Source organism: Phyllostomus discolor, chromosome 3, assembly GCF_004126475.2.
Source record: "Phyllostomus discolor isolate MPI-MPIP mPhyDis1 chromosome 3, mPhyDis1.pri.v3, whole genome shotgun sequence".
Taxonomy (NCBI): Eukaryota; Metazoa; Chordata; class Mammalia; order Chiroptera; family Phyllostomidae; genus Phyllostomus; species Phyllostomus discolor.
In genome coordinates, this window is record NC_040905.2 from 79,189 (window position 1) to 97,678 (window position 18,490).

Below are 18,490 nucleotides of genomic sequence, written 5' to 3' on the forward strand. Positions count from 1 at the left end.
AGACCCTGACTCAGAATAAGCCCTCATAGTTCCTTGTATGTTATCTATTGTTTGATCCTCACTGCCTGACAACGATTAATGAGCTTTACCTGTATCCTGTGCAAACTGAAAGCCAATAAAAGCTTGTCAAGGCAAGGGTCAGGGCACTCTCCCCTTGAGAGCGTGGCCGTGCCGTCCCTTTTCCTCCACAGGACTTGACAGTCCGTGTGGCTGTCTCGTCTCGTCCGTAACACACTGTGGGCCGGTGCCCGAGTCCAGGAGGACAGGACTTATCCCACCTCCTCTGCTCCAGGGCTGGAACACCCCCCAAATCTACCACCCACTCCCCACCGTTATGCCGGGTTCCCGCTTTTCAGCTCACTGTCCTCTCGTGTCCTTGCCCTGCTGTGCCTGGATCCACGATACTTCCTCTGTTCTTTGTGCTCTCTGTACACATTCTGCTCTCCTCAGGGACTGTCAAGTCTCGTCTTGCCGCTCAGCGAACGTGACCTCTGTTTCCTTGCCTCTCGCACCTCTTACCAGCTGTTCCGCTGTTTCGCACGCTCTCTCTCCGGCCGGCCGCCTGCACTGTTCCGCATCTGCCTCCGGCCCCTCTCCCCTCCCACACCTTCTCCCGGCGCCTCTCTTGCTGGCTCTGCTCCCCTCCCCTGGGGCTCCCCTCTTGACATCCACCTTCTAAGTCACCGTCTCCCATTACTCAGTCTCTGTTGTGTTACTGTTTCTGCCTTATCTCCAGTCCGCCCACTCGAGGGGAAGTCACTCGAGCCTGGGGACAGTGGAACCCATGTTTCCCCCCCGCTCCTCGTGACGTCTGACACAGTGTGGGGCATATAGCAGGCGCTCAGTAAACATGCCGTGAATTATGAAATCAGCGATTCCCTCCTTCGCATGAAAGCGCTACCCACACACTCCAGCATTGCTCTCTTCAGATACAGCGTTTGCGTTTGACGTGGCTCGGCCATTTCTAAAGCTCCCTCTCTACCTCTTACCCCAGTTCACCTCGTCTCTAAGGACTTGGCAGAGCAAGCATGGGTTGTGACACTCGTTCCCGAGGGATGAGGAGATGAGTCTCAAACAGACTCCGGACGGCAACGCAGCGTGTCCGCGGTGTCCCACGGACAGAAGCCACGATGTGACCTGTTCTGTGCCGCCTCCCTGCCCCGGGGGACACATGGGAGCAACAACAACAACAACAACCACACGGCACGTGCTCCTTCCGCACGGACTCTGCACGGAGAGAGAGCCCGAGTGACCAGCAGCCCAGGCGCATCCCGTGTCTCTCACGGGCGAGAAGCCGAGCACCTCGCACCGGGTCAGAGCTCGGGCGGTCTTTGCCGCTTCTGCGCCTGCGTGTGGGAGGAGGCCGCGTGCTCAGAGGATGCGCTGGTGTCCGCAGCAGGGCTGACCATCGTGCCACGGAGCCCGTCCTGCCGATCAGCGGGCCTCTGGGCGAGTCCCACCCGACCACCGCGCTCTCCCCACGCTGGCCGGCTCCCTACCGAGCTGCTCTCCCAGGCGCTGTCCTCTCTCCGTGGAGACGACGCGCTCGTCCTCCATGTCGCATTTGTTCCCCACCAGGATGACCTGGGCGTTGTCCCAGGAGTAGGTCTTGATCTGCGTGGACCTGGAAGAACAGGAAGGGACACACACACAAAGATCAGGGGAAAGCGGAACAGCATAAAGTGAGGAGGAAGTACATCGCGCACATGGTGACAACAGCCAACAGTGAAGCCCGAATCTGGAACTAACTACTTCAGTAACATCCCGCCCATCAGACACTCATCAGGGACTGAATGAGCTGGAAACGAAAGCCACCGACACTTTCCTCTGTGTTTGAGAGGGGCTACCCCCTCACCTTTACAGCTAGAGTGGCCAGCCACCCCTGTTTGCCGACACACTCAGTGTCAGGACTGCAAGTCCCCGGTCAGAGAAGCCCCTCGGGGCTGGGGAGTCCCAGACGGTCAGTCACTCAGCAGCCCACCACAGAAACATAATTCCCTCGTTACAGCAATACCCCAGAGAGCTAAGTCAGCTGGGGCATGGGAAATCTGAAGGTGATGCTGATTTTTAAAAATAAATTAGAAGAACTAATATAATCAGGGTCTTATACTTTTTTAAAGATTTTATTTTTAGGGAGAGGGGAAGGGAAGGAGAAAGAGGGAGAGACACATCAATGTGTGGTTATCTCTTGGTTGCCCCCTACTGGGGACCTGGCCCACAACCCAGGCATGTGCCCTGACTGGGAATCGAACCAGTGACACTTTGGTTCACAGGCCTGTGCTCCATCCACTGAGCTTCACCAGCCAGGGCCATGGCCTTACATTTTTAAGACAAAAATGCCAGGGCACAGGGCGGCTCGGATCTCATCGGACACCCCTCACTGGGAACACAGACCCGAAAGCAGGCCTGGGACCTGCGGGCCTAGGCCCCTGGCCAGGTGCCCGGGCTGCTCCATGCAGGCTGGAGAAGCAGCTTTTCCCGGGCGCTCCAGAGCACTTGTCGTGACCGGGAAGTCGACAGGAAGCGTGTTTCTGAAACTCCCTTTCTACTGGCCTCGCTCTTCTTTGAGAACAACAGACTCAGGTGGGAAAGACACATGAATCAAATGTTGGAAAGCGAAATGCATGGTGACAGTTTAAAGGAAAAGACTTGAAAAGTGTGAGAAACACAAGCTCGGCAGTGTTCTCTCCAGCAATTTCCGAACCCTTCAGCTGGAAAGCAGTGAGGAGCCGCTCTCGACTGGCAAAGAGGATAAAAGCAAATCGCTTCAAACAGCAGCAGCAGAGCTCCCAGTGAGATGCGACCCTGCCCCGCACCCCCCTGGACAGAGAGGAGGCTGCAGAGGCAGTGGGGCCGGGGCCCGGGCCCCCTGGACCCGGGGAGAGGGCCCCCATGAGACGCAAGTGTCCGGTGAGACAGAGTCTTGGCTGCATCTCGGAGTCCCACCGCGGTTCATCAGAAAATCTGTGAGTGCGGGCTTTCTGGTTCTGGCGCCCAGCTAACAGCACGGCCCTTCAGAGAGGAAGGTGACAGGGAGACGAGGCAAACCCCCACAGCCGGGAGAACAAAGGCAGGCATCCAGAACCACGCCTTGCTCCCGCCGCTCCCTTCGTGCGGCGCACATGAAAATGATGAACTCGTGGTGAATCACCAGGTGAGACATGCCCTGCGCACGGAGAGCCCTTGCCTCTCCAGTGCTGACACAGTCTTACAAAGAGATTCCGAAGGTCCTTGTAGAGGGACTTGGCCGGTCACCTAGGCCAAGGCCTGGCCTCCTCCTGGAAAGGCCGTAGCTGGAGCCCCGTGCTAATGGACGAAGCTCTCACCCCGGCACACAGCTAGGAGTGGACAGCCGGAGGGGGGCTAGGGAGGCGGGAGTCCCCGGAGGCGTCACAGCTGTGTGAGGATGGGGTCGGGGCCGGCTGTAAATGACAGGCGTCCTGGGGCTGAGGACAGACACTGGCTGTAGGCGCGTCCGCCCTCCTGTAGCCCAGGCACGCTCACCCGCTCACCCCTGGAACCAAGCTCAGGGGACGCTGGCTTCCGCCATGAAGCACGTCACACTCACCCCCTGGGGCCTTAGGCCCCTGGGACAGACCACGCAGGTAAGCCCAGCGATTCCCCTGCCCTCACTGCCCGGACGACACACGAACTTGTGCTCAGCCCGTTCAGAAGGAAGAGCGAACACGAAGTGAGTGTGGGGAGGGCACCCCACGGCGCTGGCCTCGCACCGTCACCGGCACAACAAGGCCCGAGTCCTGGGGCTGTCATGGGCACTCGAGGTTTTGGGGGGCCCCCCCTCCGCCGTCTCCCTCGCAAGCACCTCTTCCCAAATAGACGCACGGCCAGTCCCAGATCGGGCAGGCCTGCCTCCGAAACCCAGCTCGAGCCACACTTCTGACCCCGCTAATCCAAACGGCGATGGTTTGTTTCATTGAAGTATCCCAAACGTTGTCTGCAGCTCCTGTCACAAGACGGCGGCCCGCCAGGGAAGCTCCCAGCTGGGAGTCAGAGGCGCGCCTGTCGCCTGTCGGGGGTGGGGGGCCCCGAGAGTGCGTCCTCCTCCTCAGGTGGCATCTCCGTGCGTTTCGTCTTCCCGTCGGGGCGCGGTGCTCGGTGAGACCCTCGTTTGGGGACGTGGGGCTGTGCTGTCCCCTCCAGGGGGCTGCCTCGTCCCTTTGCTGGTCAGAGAGACGCTGGAAGAAAGTGGCTGTCACCAAACGACACGCACGTGAAAAGATGATTTATTTCCGAGTCGCTGTAGAAGATCCTTTGGGATTTACTGCTCAACTCAACAAGATTAATGGAATCAGAGGCAACACGCTGGTCGCCATGGTTACTCAGCCAGTGGCGATGGGCGCCGACCTCACCGGCACCAGATCGTGGCTATTAAAAATCTGTTGTCCCAAGAACCACCTCCCCTGTCTCTATGCTCATATACTTTCTATATTTTTAGAAATATTTTTTCTCTCTAAAAATATACATATATTTATATGTACAGAGGAAAGGATTTTGTTGTTTTATTGTTTTTGTTTCATATCATGAGGCAGCAGGAGAGAAGGTTTTCACGTTTCACACATAAATGACTGAACTCCGCACAGAAAAATACAATTCAGGTTCCTGTCCCTTCTTCCTTGTTCCGGATACATCCGTAACGTCCAAGGGGTTCAGCCTGTTCTCAGGGGGGACGCTCTAAAAACCAGGTCGGGAGCGGATGCGGGGCGGGATGGGGGGGGTGGGTCGGCGGCGGACTCGGCCTCCTGCTGCGGGCGCCCGGCGCTGCGGCGGCTCTGCGTCCGACTCTCGCCTGGGCAGACGTGCCCCGCGTGTCGGGGCCCGGCGGCGGGATTTCGTGAGCGCTTTGCGGAGGAGTGGCAGCTGGGCCGGGAGGGCCCCGTGGGGAGCGGCGGCCACCCGCGCAGCTCCGGAGCCCCCACAGACTGCTCGCTCGCTGGCTGTGGGGCGGAGACCGGGGCCGCGGGGACCCAGCAGAGAAATCGGAAACCATGTGGCGGGGCGGCTGCGGCGGTCCTCACCAAGGAGGCGCAGGTGGACGCGGGGGACCTCGGGTGTGATCCGCTGGGAAGGACCCGGCCCACCTGCTGGACCTTCCCACGGAGAATGCGCACCTGCGTGTCCCGGTGAGGAGCTGCCAGGCGGCCTGGCGCGCGGTGCGGACTGTGGACGCCGGGGTGGGGGAGGGGGTGGGGGTGGGTGGGGAGGGGGACGCCCCGTGCCCCCTGGACGTCAGTGTTAGAACAGACCGAGAAGGGCTGCGGAAACACTCCGAGACGGAAGAGGCCCCTGGATTCGGCCCCCGAGCCCAGCCTGGGTCCCCGGGGCGGGGGGCAGGGGGTGCCCTGAAGCACACGCTTGGATCGCGTGATAAAACGAGACTGTGGATCGGAATAAAGCGCGGAGCGCACGGAGGCTGCCCACGGCGCTGGTGCTGGGCAAGAGGAGCGCGCCGCCGTGCGGGGGAGCGTGCAGCCCTGTGGGGGGAAGGGCCCTGACCCCCGGACTCGCCCTCAGTTCCCACAGGGAAACCGGTGTGTGGACAGTGATATGTGATGATCCGTGTCTGGTACACGTGGGGAGAGCGCCGGAGAGACAGGAGGAGCACACGTGTCACAGGGCCGGTGTGGACAACGTCAGCAGTGAGTGACCCCTGGGGAAGGGTAACCGGCGGGTGTCCTGGAGCTACTTTTGCATTTACAGCTTGTCCAGAAGACTGAGACTGTGTCCACGTGAAAACCGAGAGTAGAAATACGTCAATGTGTGCTAGCCCTAACAAGTAGAGTTGTTCATTAAACACTGGTGTAGTTTCAATACGCCCTGTGCTTAAGAATGCCACGTTCTTGGCCTGACCTCCTGTGGCTCAGCGGTCCGGCCTGGTCCCACAAAGCGTGAGGTCACAGGTTTGATTCCCAGTCAGGGCGTGGGCCTGGCTGTGGGCTTGGTCCCTGGTCAAGGCTGTATGGGAGGTGCTGATCCATGTGTCTGTTTCACATCGATGCCTCTCACCCTCTCCTGCCCCCCCCCCCCCGCCTCTCCCCTGTCCCACCTGCCTGGCCAGCAGTGTGCAGCGGCAGCCAGAGCACAGCGGGGAGCACGCCCACCCTGAGGCTGGGCTGGACTGAGTCCACGGTGCGGAGCTCTGACCCTGGTGTTTCTTCTGGGCTTGACAGGGGCAGAGCCGGGTGCGTCTCATGGTGGGAGGCAGGCAGACAGGCGAGAACACAGGAGCAGGCCCGTGATTTTGCTCCTACAACACATGGCGCCCTGGAATTCTGTCCTTGTGACCCTGTGAACTACCCCCTCTCCACCGGCCACATCTGACGCCCAGCGTGGGGCACCACCCAAGGGGGCTGGTGTGGACAGGAAAGCCAGCACACCACCAAGAGCCCTCGGCAGGCCCCACCTGTAGCCCCTCCTGGTTTTCGGGGTGCTGCCCAGGGGGCACGCTGAGTAGGGGGTCCCCCAGCAGCCCCAGCCTGGACGTCGGCAGCAGCAGAACCCTCCACGCAGCCCCCGCCCCTGCAGTGGGCCTCCCTCCACCCCCCACCCCCACCCCCATGCCCCAGAGATCCTGCGTCCGCGGACTCCCCCCACCCCACCCCGGTCCTGAGGCCCCGCCCACCAGGACGCTCTTTTGCAGGAGCCCTCAGACACAGACGTGCAGGTGCACAGTTACTAGGAGCGGCCCCCAGCCGGTGCCGGGCCACCACAGGAGCTCCGTCGCCCGGCGCACAGCGTGTGGAGTGAGCCCTGCCGCAGACTCGCACCCGGTGGGAGGAGCACAGGTAGGTGGAAGGGAAATGGTCGTTGGAAGTGGCTGATCAACTTTCCCGCGGAGATTCGTTTAGGCCACAGCAACACTGAATCAGGACAGGACTGCTCTGGCCCTAGAACGGGTCGGACGCCAGCAGTCCCCGACCGACAGTCCCTGAGGTAAGGACCCACCTGAGCCCTCCACTCCCACCCCCCGCTGCCGCCTCTCTGGGAGGCAGCCCCCCACTCCCGCCCCTCCCTGCCTGGTAGCTGCCCTGCTCTCACGGTGGTCGTGGGTGACCAGCGGGTGAGCGACTTCCAGCCGGTGCACCCAGGGTCAGCGGTCAGCGGCCGCTGCTGAGGTAAATTCACCGTATTTAAATCAATCAGATTTTTTCCCCTCACGTCCCCCGTCCTTTTTGGTTTCCTTGCCCATGCTGCCTACAAGCTAACTCAGGCTGGTGGGAGAGAGTGTACTGATTTGTGCAGGAGCCAGAAAAAACAAGGCCCAGCAGGCACTCGGGAGATCAGGGTGGGCTCTCCGGGGGCCACAGGTGACCCACCATGGAGGTGCCCGTGGGGCTGCAAACGCTGTGTCCCTGAGGCTTAGGGCCCTGTTCCCGGCCTCCGCTTCCCGTCTTTACAGAGGGACACAGGAAGGCCGTGCTGAGCGTGACAGAACGCTGATTTCTGGCTCCTCTTCGCCGCTGTGGCTGTTTGCGCAGGCCTCCTGGGCTTGGGGCCGCCACGTCTGGGCGGGGGGTGTGTGCACGGAAGACACAGATCCCCTCCCCCCCCAGAGTCCTCCTCACCGAAGTGCCTCAGGGCCCCACGCACCCACGCCCAGCCAGGCCCTGGCTGGCTGCTCTGTGCTTTGGCCGGGACTGACCTAACACCAGCGAGCTGGGGAAGGGGGAACCGCAAATCACATGAAGACAAAGGACTCGCCCCGCAAGAGCGAGCTCGCCCCGTCGGGCAGCTCACCGCGGAGCAGAGGCGAGACGGGCCAACCCTGGGCTGCGGAGCGTGAGGCTGTTGGGGCAGAGAGTTTCCCAAACATCGCTCCGACCGCACCTGCCCACCCGCCCTGCCACGCCTTCCTCCCCCAGGCCCTCGCTGGCATCTTCCTCCTCAACAAAGACAACACACCTGCCAGAGGTGGGCCCTGTGAACGCCCAGCCGGAGGTGGAAGGGAGGCCCCGCCCCTCCCAGCCCGGCCCCGCCCCTCCCAGCCCGGCCCCGCCCCGCGCACAGCTGCCCTCCACCCCACGGCGGCGCCCCCTCCCAGCGCCAGCTCTGCGCATCGCAGCTTTTCTGCCTCCACTTTGCTCTGTGTCTCCGATTCTCGCCTGCGTGCCTATCCTGACCGGGGATGGGGAGTGAGGGGGGTGCGGGGACAGGGGGCCCCCTTCCCCCCACCGCCCTGCTCCTGTTCTGGGACGGACCAGACCCCAAACTCACACCAGGGTCCCTGCTCTCCCGCAGCGGGGGGCTCAGGGGTTGCTGCTTCCCGGAAAACACCCGTGGGCGGGGGGGGGGGGGGCGTGTGGTGCGGCACCGACTCTGGACCCGAACAACCTCAGGGAACCTGGAGGGTCTGGAACCCGAATTCTGGGTCGTTGAGGAGGGTTCACTCCACTCATCGCTCACGGAACTGACTGGGCATTTCTTTAAAGTTACTTTTGAAAAGCGACTCTTTCCTAAGACCTAGGACAAGGGAGTCAGACAGGAACAGGTTTGGGAGATTTCTGCCCTTTTTAAAAAAGGAAACTCTCATTTCCTTCGGACCAGAGAAAGCTGATTCTGTCTTCAGCTAGAAGACGCCTCCGCACAGCAGACTGGTAGGGCCTACGGCTTCCTTCACACGTTTCAAAATAAATGCAGGCTTGAGACGAGACGCCCCCTTGGCAGAAAACTATTTTGGTTTAGCAGCAAAACACCAGCTTAGAATAGCCAACGGATTCAATGAATATTCATCCATCTGGAGGAAGTTTGAATGAGCTCAAAACAACCCATTAACCATTTTTCCAACAGGAACTGTTTTTTAAGGACTCGTTTTCACTTTTTCAGGCCCAGCTTAAAGCCCGCTCCACCGAGGACCCTGGACGAGGGCCTCCGGCCTCGGGGGGCCGTTCAGCCGGACTCCTCGCGGGCAGTTGCATCAGCTCCTGTTTTCAGGTCGGGGGTGTGCTTCCGAAATTCAGTCTTTTGGCGAGCTGCTGTGGGACTACATGATTCGATCGCGCACCCTGCTGTAAACGGACGGATGCGTCTGCATTTCAGGTAGCCGCGGAAAGGTAACAAAACGGAGTGAGTGGGGCCAAGAAACGGCAGAGCTCAGCCCTCCCCCCGGCGCTGCGATCTCGCTGGCGGGGCCCTCACTCGGCGGCTGCCCGAGGGCCCGCGGCAGTGAGGTTCCCGGTCGGACCGAGCACCGGGACCGCGGTGGAGAGTTCGCACTGGCGGGCGGGGATTCCCGGGGAGAGAGACCTCGAAGACGGGAGAGTGGAGGCGGGGCGCACGCAGGTGCCGCCGCAGGACCCACGTCCTCCCCTGCGCCTGGCGCTGGTTCCCTGGGCTTCCCGCGCTCGGGCGACGCCAGGCCTTCCCCGGCTCCCCTGTCTGGACGCCGCTGCGTGGGAGGCCGCACGGCTGGGGGCCGTCAGCCGCCGGCCCGGGGTCTTTTCCCAGCTCTGCGCCCAGCGCGCCTCCGGGCGGGGCCCCCGCTCCTGCAGGCGGGGCGCTGCTTAGTGGACGGATTCGCTGCTGCGCCCATACAGAGCTCAGGACGCCGAAAGGCACTGAGCAGGCTCAAGAAGCGATTTCAGCGGGTGGCGTCCTTGCATGGTGCTTGTGCGCTGCGGCCCGAGCTGAAGGACGGCGCGCTGAGTCTCTGAGATCATCGCGTTACCGGTTCGTTACCGGTTCGTGAGATGCCCGGAGCTCTGCACACACGGAGCGTCTCCCCGGCTCGGAGAGCAGTCCAAGTGCCGCATGAGTCTGGGAGCTCACCCTCACACCTGCCCTCGCCACAGCTCCCGTGCTGAGCGCTGCGCCGGGTTCTGACGCGGAAGACAGAACGTTCGGCAGGCTTCAGATGAAGGAAACCAGCAATGACGTCTCTGACCCACACTTAAATCATTAACTTGCAGCTTTATTTAAAAATACTAAAACGTCAGGCTCGATGCAGCATTCTGAACAAGTGACTATTCCCCAAGCCGTCCTGGGCCAGGCCGGTCAGATCAGCGCTCCAGTCACTGACGGCCACCGAAGCCGCGTGTCACCCCCGAGCCTTGGGCCTCTGCTCCTGGGCCTCCCCCCCACCTGGTCTGGCTCCTGGGCCTCCCCGCCCCAACTTACAGCTGCCGTTCCCCTTCATCGGTCTGGGTGGGACTTGTGCTGGGCAGCACTCTGGTCCCTCAGCAAACGTCCCCCAGTGCCCCCCCCCCCAGGCCCTGCAGGCAGCCGGGGCCCCACGAGGTGGGGAGCACATGCACCCTCCCCCACCCCCTCCCACAGCTGCCGGCTCCTGTCTCAGCCCACGCACCGCTCCGCAGACCCAGACGGAGGCAGAGTCGGGGCCCAGGTCTGTACCTGATGACACTCGCTTTTGTTTGCCCAAACACAGCACCTTTCCCAAATCCAGCCTCGCTTCAAATCTCGTTTCAAAAAGAAGACACGAGCTACAGTAGGCTACATAAAATAAAAAGTGTAGGTTTTACAACCTGATTAGGGAGGCTCTCCTGACAGAGGAAATAATTTCCGTATATATTGAAAGACTAATACTCTAATACTCAAAGAGTGAAATCTAATTCTCAGTTAGTTGCTTTTGAGAGGAGGAGATCTAATTTCTTCTTCTTATTTCAAAGCCTTTTTCACCCAAGAGTTTCGACGTTTTCCAATAAACGTTTCTGGGCGTTTCTGTGCCTGTCACAGACGGTCGCTGAGGGTGGCCCTGCCGCAGCCGGGTCCCCGAGTGCGGTCGCCGGCCGGCCCGCGGAGACCACCCGGGCTCAGCGCCTGCCTCCCCTGAGGCCTTGGCCGCCCAGGAGGGCGGGTCGGTCGCCCGGCAGCACCCACCACTGAGAGAGGAGGCAACTGTCCTCTCCAGCTTACTGCTCCTTCTTCCCAACCAAATGTCTCAGTCCCTTCCGGTTTCTTTTATTGTTTCCAAACGTCCGGCCTTTGGAAGGTGGCCCCCTGCTGGACGAACGAGGCACTGAGTCCAGGGGAGCGAAAGGCAAGGCTGATGTCAAGGAGCTGGTTGGGTCGCATCCAGAACCTCGGGCGACACCTGGGTGTGAAGATCGTGTGGGTCGAGTCAAAGAAGGAAGACCGGACGAGGAGGGAGGACAGAGCCCCTGGGAATGGAGCCAGGCCTGCAGGTGCCCTGAAGGGCCACCCCGTGTGGATGAGACGATGGGCAGGTAAGTAGCACCTAACAGATGAATGCGGGATGCAGTGGTTCCCTTGTTATCACGTACAACCACAAATTCCAGGTGGAGTAAAGAATTTGATTCCCAAACCCTCAAGCTTAAAAAACTATGAGTGAGATCATGGTGACTGAAGCAAAAAATGAATTGCCACCCGTAAAATTAGTGACCAAACACTGTTCAGCAGAAGGCTGACCGTGAAGCGACGGGCGGTGGAGACGAGGGGCAACGGGAACGTGAGCAGCCAGCACGCTTCAGTGAGAGCCCCCACCCCCCGTCGACGGGCAGACGGTCGAGAGGGGTCCCCGAGACTCCTGCCTGGCCGGAGCCCACAGCCCCCAGACCTCGGCCTCGCCCCCTGCGAGGCTGCCTCCTCGGGCAGACAGCCGCCCGCCACTGCCCCTTCCGGAGCGCACCCATGCGGTTGGTTCTCTGTCCCTGTGTCGGCCGTGTTCCTGGCTCACCGGCTGACTACCTTCTCCCAGGGCCCAGCAGGGTGTGGGCTCCACGTGCCGGGTGCTGGGGAAACGCTTGTTCAGTGAGAAGAACATTCACACAGACCCACCCACCGCTCTCCCGTTCTGCAAGGAGCACAATTCCTCAACACCGCAGTGTCCCGAGGAAACCCCGGCGGCCTGGCAGGGGCCAGGTCCCTGCGCTGGCGCTGGGTGCAGAGAAGGCACCGGGCATGGCCTCCTGGGGCCACGGGAGGCGGGACCATCCCTCCCCCCTGCAGCAACTGCCTGTCACCGTCCCCATGCTGGATAGACGGCCGGCGTCTGATGGACAGTGAGCCGCCTCCGCCTCAGAACCACTTCCCACCCTTCCACAGTCTGTCTAAACGGATCTCGACACACAGCCGTGTACATCTGGGTAAACACGTGTGCACGTGTAGGCTCTGAAAGGTGCGCGAGCACAGGATTTCTGGGTCTTCGAGAAACAGGCGGCCAAGCCAGCCAGCACGGCGCGAGGTCTGACCCCTCCTGGATTAAACTGCGGAGTCGCTTCACTTAGCTCTCGCGATTCCGTCGCAGCCTCCTGGACAGCCACGGTCCCCAGCCTTGCCGGACCAGTGGCGGCCCAGACTGGCCTGGACCTCAGCACTCCCCACGTCACAGGGTCGCCTGCCTGGGGAGAGGGAGGCTGCAACGGGGCCCGGGGAGACAAGGGGCAGGCTGGGCTGACTTCGATGCTCGAAAGGGCTAGCTGCGCTTCTTGCTACGACTCAGCACTTTCCCCGCATTCTCTCTGGGTTGACAGACTGTCTCCCCCCTTGAGGTTGCAGTCCCCGGGCCTCCCGAAGGGCTCCGACCGACCACACCACCGGCCGGGCAGGGGAGGGGGCGGCAGCAGTCTCGGGGGGCAGTCACCACCGAGGTCACGTGTAGCCGCGGCGACAGCTCTCTTTGTTGTTGTCCAGACGTGACAAGTGTATTTCCTGAACATCTGAAAGCATTACAGGATTTATTTTACAAGGAGGATGGTTGGATGTAGGCAATGGCAAGTCATTTGGAGCCATTTGAGCCCTCGGACATTTGTTTATGGTCTTGATTATAATATTTTCTGATTAAGAAAAAAGCCTTTCCTCAATATTTAAAAAGCTAATGACTCGGTGCTGAAAATAGTCAGATTTATAGAGTTCTACTTTATGTTGTCCCAAGCCAGTGAGTTCTGCAGCTCCACGGGCGAACAGAAAGGGTGTTAAACAACAAGGAAAAACACACACATGAAACGACCAGAAGTGGGGTGGACTGGGGCCATGGAATGCTGTTTTCTAAGTGACAGCTTCTCCCACCTCAGGCCTGGGAAGTCATATGCTTTTGCCAGAAATAATAAATATTTTGAGTCAATAAAAGATGCTTTTGGTCTCCAGGTTTGACCTGCAGAAAAATGGGAGAGGCAGATGGCAGGAAGCAGGGAAGGGGTAGTTTAATGGGAAAATGTCTAAATGCCAGTATTTTATTTTGTGGGTCACTCAGGCTGTCTACAGACCTCGGAAGAATGCAGCTACCCGATAAAATACAGGATGCCAAGTTAGGTTGGGATTTCAGAAAACGTCAAATCACTTCTTAGTTTAAGTATGTCCCGGAGGTGGACTGGGAACACTTGCACTAAAAATGTCCCAGTTATTTATCTGAAATTCAAATTTGACTGCACAGTTTGTACTATCGTTGCTGCATCCGGCAGCCAACAGAAAGTGCCTGTTGGACCCTTCAACTGTTGGGAGTCTCACGAAAGACAAACGTGGCCGGAGACAGTGGAAGGAGAACGTGGCGGCCTCGTGGCAGGTGCTGCTGCGTGAGAGCTGCGTCCCCTGCAGCGCATCCTGCCCGCGAGGGTGCGGGGGCTGAACAGTGGCCAGGACGAGAGAGGACGCGCGGCCCGCGGCATTGGCGCCGGTCTTCAGGGCCCTCTGGCGAGTGTGGGCGTCTTCCCCTCGGCACACTCACTGTCGGCTCAGGGAAACAACCGAGCACTTTTCTTACGGAGAAACAGGAATCCAGGTAGTCGTGACAGTAATAAACACCTTTACAGTTGCAGAGTTACAGTCTCAGAAGCCTCTCGGACCCTGTGGGTGAGCCGCAAGGACTCGACCTGCGAACCAGCTTTGAGAAGCCCCTTCCTGCCTCAGGAGGCGACACTCAAGAGTCTCAGCCTCAGGGGAGAGCCGGAACCCCGCCCGCAGAGGCAGAGGGGCAGGACACGAGTGCTGCCCCCCGTTCTGGCTTCCCACCACCCGGGCGAGGTGCTGCCAAACCGCCTGGGGCCGCACGGGCCGTTGCTGCGAAGTCACAGGCCAAGGTCCCCCCTCGGAGCTCAGCCTGTGGCCCCGAGTGCCCCTGAGACCCCAGGGAGGCTGCGCGAGGGCACCTGTGTGCAGCGCCTCGGCAGCCCTCGGCGGGCAGGTCGGCTGCCCCGATTCCCGGAGGAAACTCGGTGCAGCGTGCATCCTCTCTCTGCTTCACGGTGGTGCCCCCGTTTTCCTCCCTCCCCACCCGCCGCAGCGCCCAGGTGAGGGCGAGGGCAGGGCCGTCGGCTGCCAGAGGCACCACACAGCAGTGCTGGCTCGTCACAGGAGGATGGTGACAAGGAAGGATGGAGAGGTTGTTCTTGTTCCTGTGTTCACTTGCTCGTTTTCTTCTCCAGCCTCAGCGAGGAACCAAGGGACTCTCCTGTGTATATTCACCGTGAATCCTTTGGAAATCGGAGGTCAGTTTGGGGTCTGAAACTCTCCTTCTAAGGTGCAAATATTCCCATCTACCCTGGCAAACCAATGATCCACTCACACACTCTGTGAACTGTTTTGACCTGATTAGTCCCCTGGGAAGGATCAAAGCAATCAGCTACGGGCGTTGTTTAATGGGCGAAAACCCCGTCGAAGGGCGAGTTGGGTGGGCCAAGGCTGGGCACGACCGTTTGTTTTCCCGTTCGTTAATTCATCTGCCGAGTATTACCTGAGTGCCTACTAAGTACGAGGTTTTTCGAGAGCTCCCTGGGCAATACAGGGGTAAATCTAATTTATACCCAGTGATCAGAAACCACAGCCTCATAGAGGAAGTGGACAAGCAGCAATGATAACGGAAGGCAGGACGAAGTAAGTGCTCAGCAGCGTAGCCCCAGGCGGCACCTGACCCTGAGCGGAGCGGAGGCGGCAGGGAGAGGACGGGCACCAGCTGAGGGCCCGCCTGGTGGGCAAGCCTCGGGGAGGATGACCCCGCGGCGCCACAGACCCGGGGCGAGGGGTGGGGTTCTGAGGGGAGCTGCAGAGGGGGAGGACCGGGGTCTGCCGTGAGGACAGGCCCCCTCGTTCTGATGGGGCAGCAGAGGCAGCAAGCAGCACCGCACGTCTGGGTCAGGACCCGTGGTCTGGCCTGCTGGAATGAGGAGGAGGCACCCCACACCCTTCCAGAACCGCGGGCCTGGGGGCGGGGCCGAGGAGTCAGGGCGGGGCTCAGGGCGGGGCTCAGGGCAGGGCCGGGACCCCTGCCCACGGAAGGGACCAGAGGAGGGCGAGGGCCGAGAGACTGGCCACAGCGGCCGTCCAGGGGCACAGACGGGTTCTGCAATACCGGCCTGGTGACCAGGACTGCGTGTCTCTTTCCTCGGAGAGACGTGGGACTCGGGGACAGAGGCTGTGACCCCTGCGGCCCCTTCTGCAGTGGCAGCCATGCCAAACCCCTCGACCAACAAAACAAAAACCAAACAAAAACAACCCGTGCTGGTTGAAGTGAGTCTCGTCGAGAGTAGTGAGCTCGGCCCTCCTCCTTCTCTGCCAGTTAGAAGTGGCCTCAGAGAGAACGTGGGGCCTCGGGGTGCACGCACACCCACCGTCTCACTCCCATGAGCCCCGGGGGCTGCCCCTGCTGCTCCGGGAGCCCTGCCTGACACTGGGCTGGAGACGCCACGCCTGGCCCTGGACCCGGAGACAGACGCCGGCTTGAGGACGCGGTTACTGACCCTTCTTCAGCCTGTTAACCAGACGGGCAGGGGCCCGGACACCGTGGCAGAGGCAGCATGGGTGCTAAACCCTGTCCCCACATCTCACCCCTTCCGGGGGAGCCCCTGCTCCATCCCAGGGGTGCAGGCTTGTTTCTCGCCCTAGAGGAGGTCTGCAAAATTTAAAAATACAAAAGGCCAAGAAGCCTTATAGAATATATTTGTACAATAATAATGATGATGATGATGTTATTAATACAGGAGAATGCAATTCCGGGGACATATGACTTAAATGGCCCAGGTTAACGCTCTCATCTTCCCGTGCGAGCTCTCGTCAGGACCACTTGGGGACACAGTTTTAAGCCCCGACACGGGGGTCCCAGGGGCAGAGAAGGGGCCCGAGCCACACTGAGGGCCGCTCGCCTTTGAGAGGTGTCAGGTGTGTCTGGCGAGTGACCCGGGAGCTGACTGCTGTTGATGGATGTCCAAGGGCAAGGCGGGGCCCTCGGTGCCTGCGAGATGCCAGGCAGGTTGGGGCTCCGCCCCTGTTCCTCCCAGACACCTGATCAGGTGGGGGTCCTTCCCCGATTCAGTGGCAGTCAGTTGGGCTGAGAAGACGCTGTGGAATTCCCAGGGCTGCAGTCTGGCTGCGGGGCGCGCCTCCCTCTGAGGCAGAGGCTGACTGCAGTTGCCGGTTGGTCAAGGCTGCCGCTCCCGCCGACCTCGACCTCGACCTTGACCTCCGGGAGGCCGCCGCCTCCTGCCCACCCCAGGTCCGGGCTTAAGCCAATGGCCCAGCCTCTTCTTCCCGCCTCCCCCATGCCCTCCGAGACCACTCCTCCACTGATTCTAATTCGAGGGAACTGTTTTTAAAACGCAACATTTCCTCTGTGCTTAAGGAGACTTTCCCTGTGATAAGCTGCTCTATCCGGCTGCATAAATTAAGTCAATTTTAGTGCTTTTCAAAACATATCATCAGGTCATAAGACGCAGAATTCTGTGCTCTAGCAATTCAGAAGAGACTCGCTCCAGAGCATAAACTGTGAAGGCAAAGATTTGCATAAATTACCATATTAATGTACACGTTTAAAGTTGCCAGTTTATAAAGAACGAAAGATAAGGAAGTAATTTCAATTCCAGCAGAGCATCCACTTTTTTCACGTTGCAGCCAGGAAGGACTGGTTTGGGGGCACAGCTCTGCTTAGCCCTGTGAGTCCAGGAACCAGCGCGGCCCAGCACGCCCCGGGCCACGGCTCCACGGAACGTGGGCCGAGGGGAGGCGTGTGGTGAGTGGCGGGGCTGGGGTGGGCGGGAGGTCAGCGTATCTGTGGCTGCACAACTGCTCACAAGAGAAGAGGGTTCCGACATTCTCACCCCAGCCTCGTGGTGAGGCTGCGGCCGCTGCCCCTGCCACACTGGCCTTGGCACCGGGCATGGCCACTTTGGCGGCGATGAACCTGGTTTGAATGGCAAAGTGTGGGAAGCCGGCAGGGCAGGAGTGGGGCGGAGTGCCCGGGGGAAGGGAGGTGGAGCGAGGGGAGGTCAGCCGGCGGGCGGCTGTGCTGCCTCGCGGGCGTCCTGTGGCGGGTGAGCCACCTCCGCCAGCCTGGCAGGGATTCGTAAAAGGGCTGTTTTCTTGACCGTTGTTTACAAGGCGGTTTTCCACAAGGAATACAGCACCGTACTCCAAGGTCTGTTTTATATCCGACCCGTCAGGTTGTAGCGTCTGGTTTCCCGTGTGTTCTGTGATGTGCATTACAGACCGGCACAACGGTGTGTGCGTGTTACGTACGAGCGAACACACGACTCTTGCGTACTAGAGCGTCTGGCCAGTCCTTGCCCCCAGTTCCGGGGCGCTAACCTCCAAGCCCCCCAACACTCCCAAGTGACCCGAGCGCCTCCTACCCGTGGTGTTGGGTCTGCAGAGAGGACTCCCCTGAGTTTATGCTAATGAGGGGATTCCCCTGGCACTTTATGCTAATGAGGGGACTCCCCTGGCACTTTATGCTAATGAGGGGACTCCCCTGGCACTTTATGCTAATGAGACGACTCAGGATGAGGGGAGGTGTGGCCACGCCAACCAGGCTGCCGGAGGAGAGGGTGGGCACTTTGAGTCAGGGCCTGCCTTCTAGGGAGGGGCTGAACCGCATGGGCAATGGCGCGGCCTCTCCCGCCTGCGCAGCGACACTCTGCACGGCAGGGCCGAGGGCTTCCCTGGCGGGCAGTTCTCGGTGACGTCGTCACCCGTCAGTGTGTCCCGGATGCGCAGCGGCTTCCCGTCGGGGGCCCTCCCACACCTCGCCCAATGCGTCTCTCTGGCGGGTGCTGACTTGGACCTTTTGGACCTCAAGGGGGTGGCTTCTAGCCTTTCCCCTGGCGTCGCCGCTCACGGGTGGCAGCCCCCGCCCCTAAAGCCCACAGACAGGACGGCACCCCCCGGGCCCTTGTCTGCTCCTGTGGACAGACTGGCACGCTGGCCACCAGGACGGGCCGCAGGCTCCGGTCTCGACGCCATGGGCCACGCCCCGGGCCACCGGAAACGACCTCTGCTTGGGGGCCGACGCGGGAAAGGGCAGTGCGGGCAGCCGGCTGCGTTTGGGTTTCACGTGAGTCTGTGAAGGGGGCTGCAGCCCCGGAGCCGGGCGTCCTCCCCAGGCAGACCTGGGCTCGGGCAGGGTGGGGGGGGGCCTGTAAGGGGGGTGTGACACCCATCAGAGCCGCAGGAAGGAGTGTCCCCCTGAAGACCCAGCGGCAGGGGAGACTCCCAGATGCCGGGGGTTGTGGCGGGGAGACTCGGGGTCACATGGCTGTGCTCGGACCCCGACGTGGTTCCCTCAACTGTGATGGGG

The 18,490-nt window shown here is 60.7% G+C and overlaps 1 protein-coding gene across 2 annotated transcripts in view; it reads right to left on the reverse strand.

Annotated features, from left to right (window-relative positions):
* The window catches only part of RAB3C (RAB3C, member RAS oncogene family), an 86,259-nt gene that overhangs the window by 17,610 nt on the left and 50,159 nt on the right, over nucleotides 1-18,490 (reverse strand). For both annotated transcript variants that reach the window (XM_028527811.2, XM_028527805.2), the window contains exon 4: nucleotides 1,500-1,624. In XM_028527811.2, coding sequence (XP_028383612.1) covers nucleotides 1,500-1,624 — 125 coding nt within the window. The remainder of the gene's footprint in view (nucleotides 1-1,499; nucleotides 1,625-18,490) is intronic.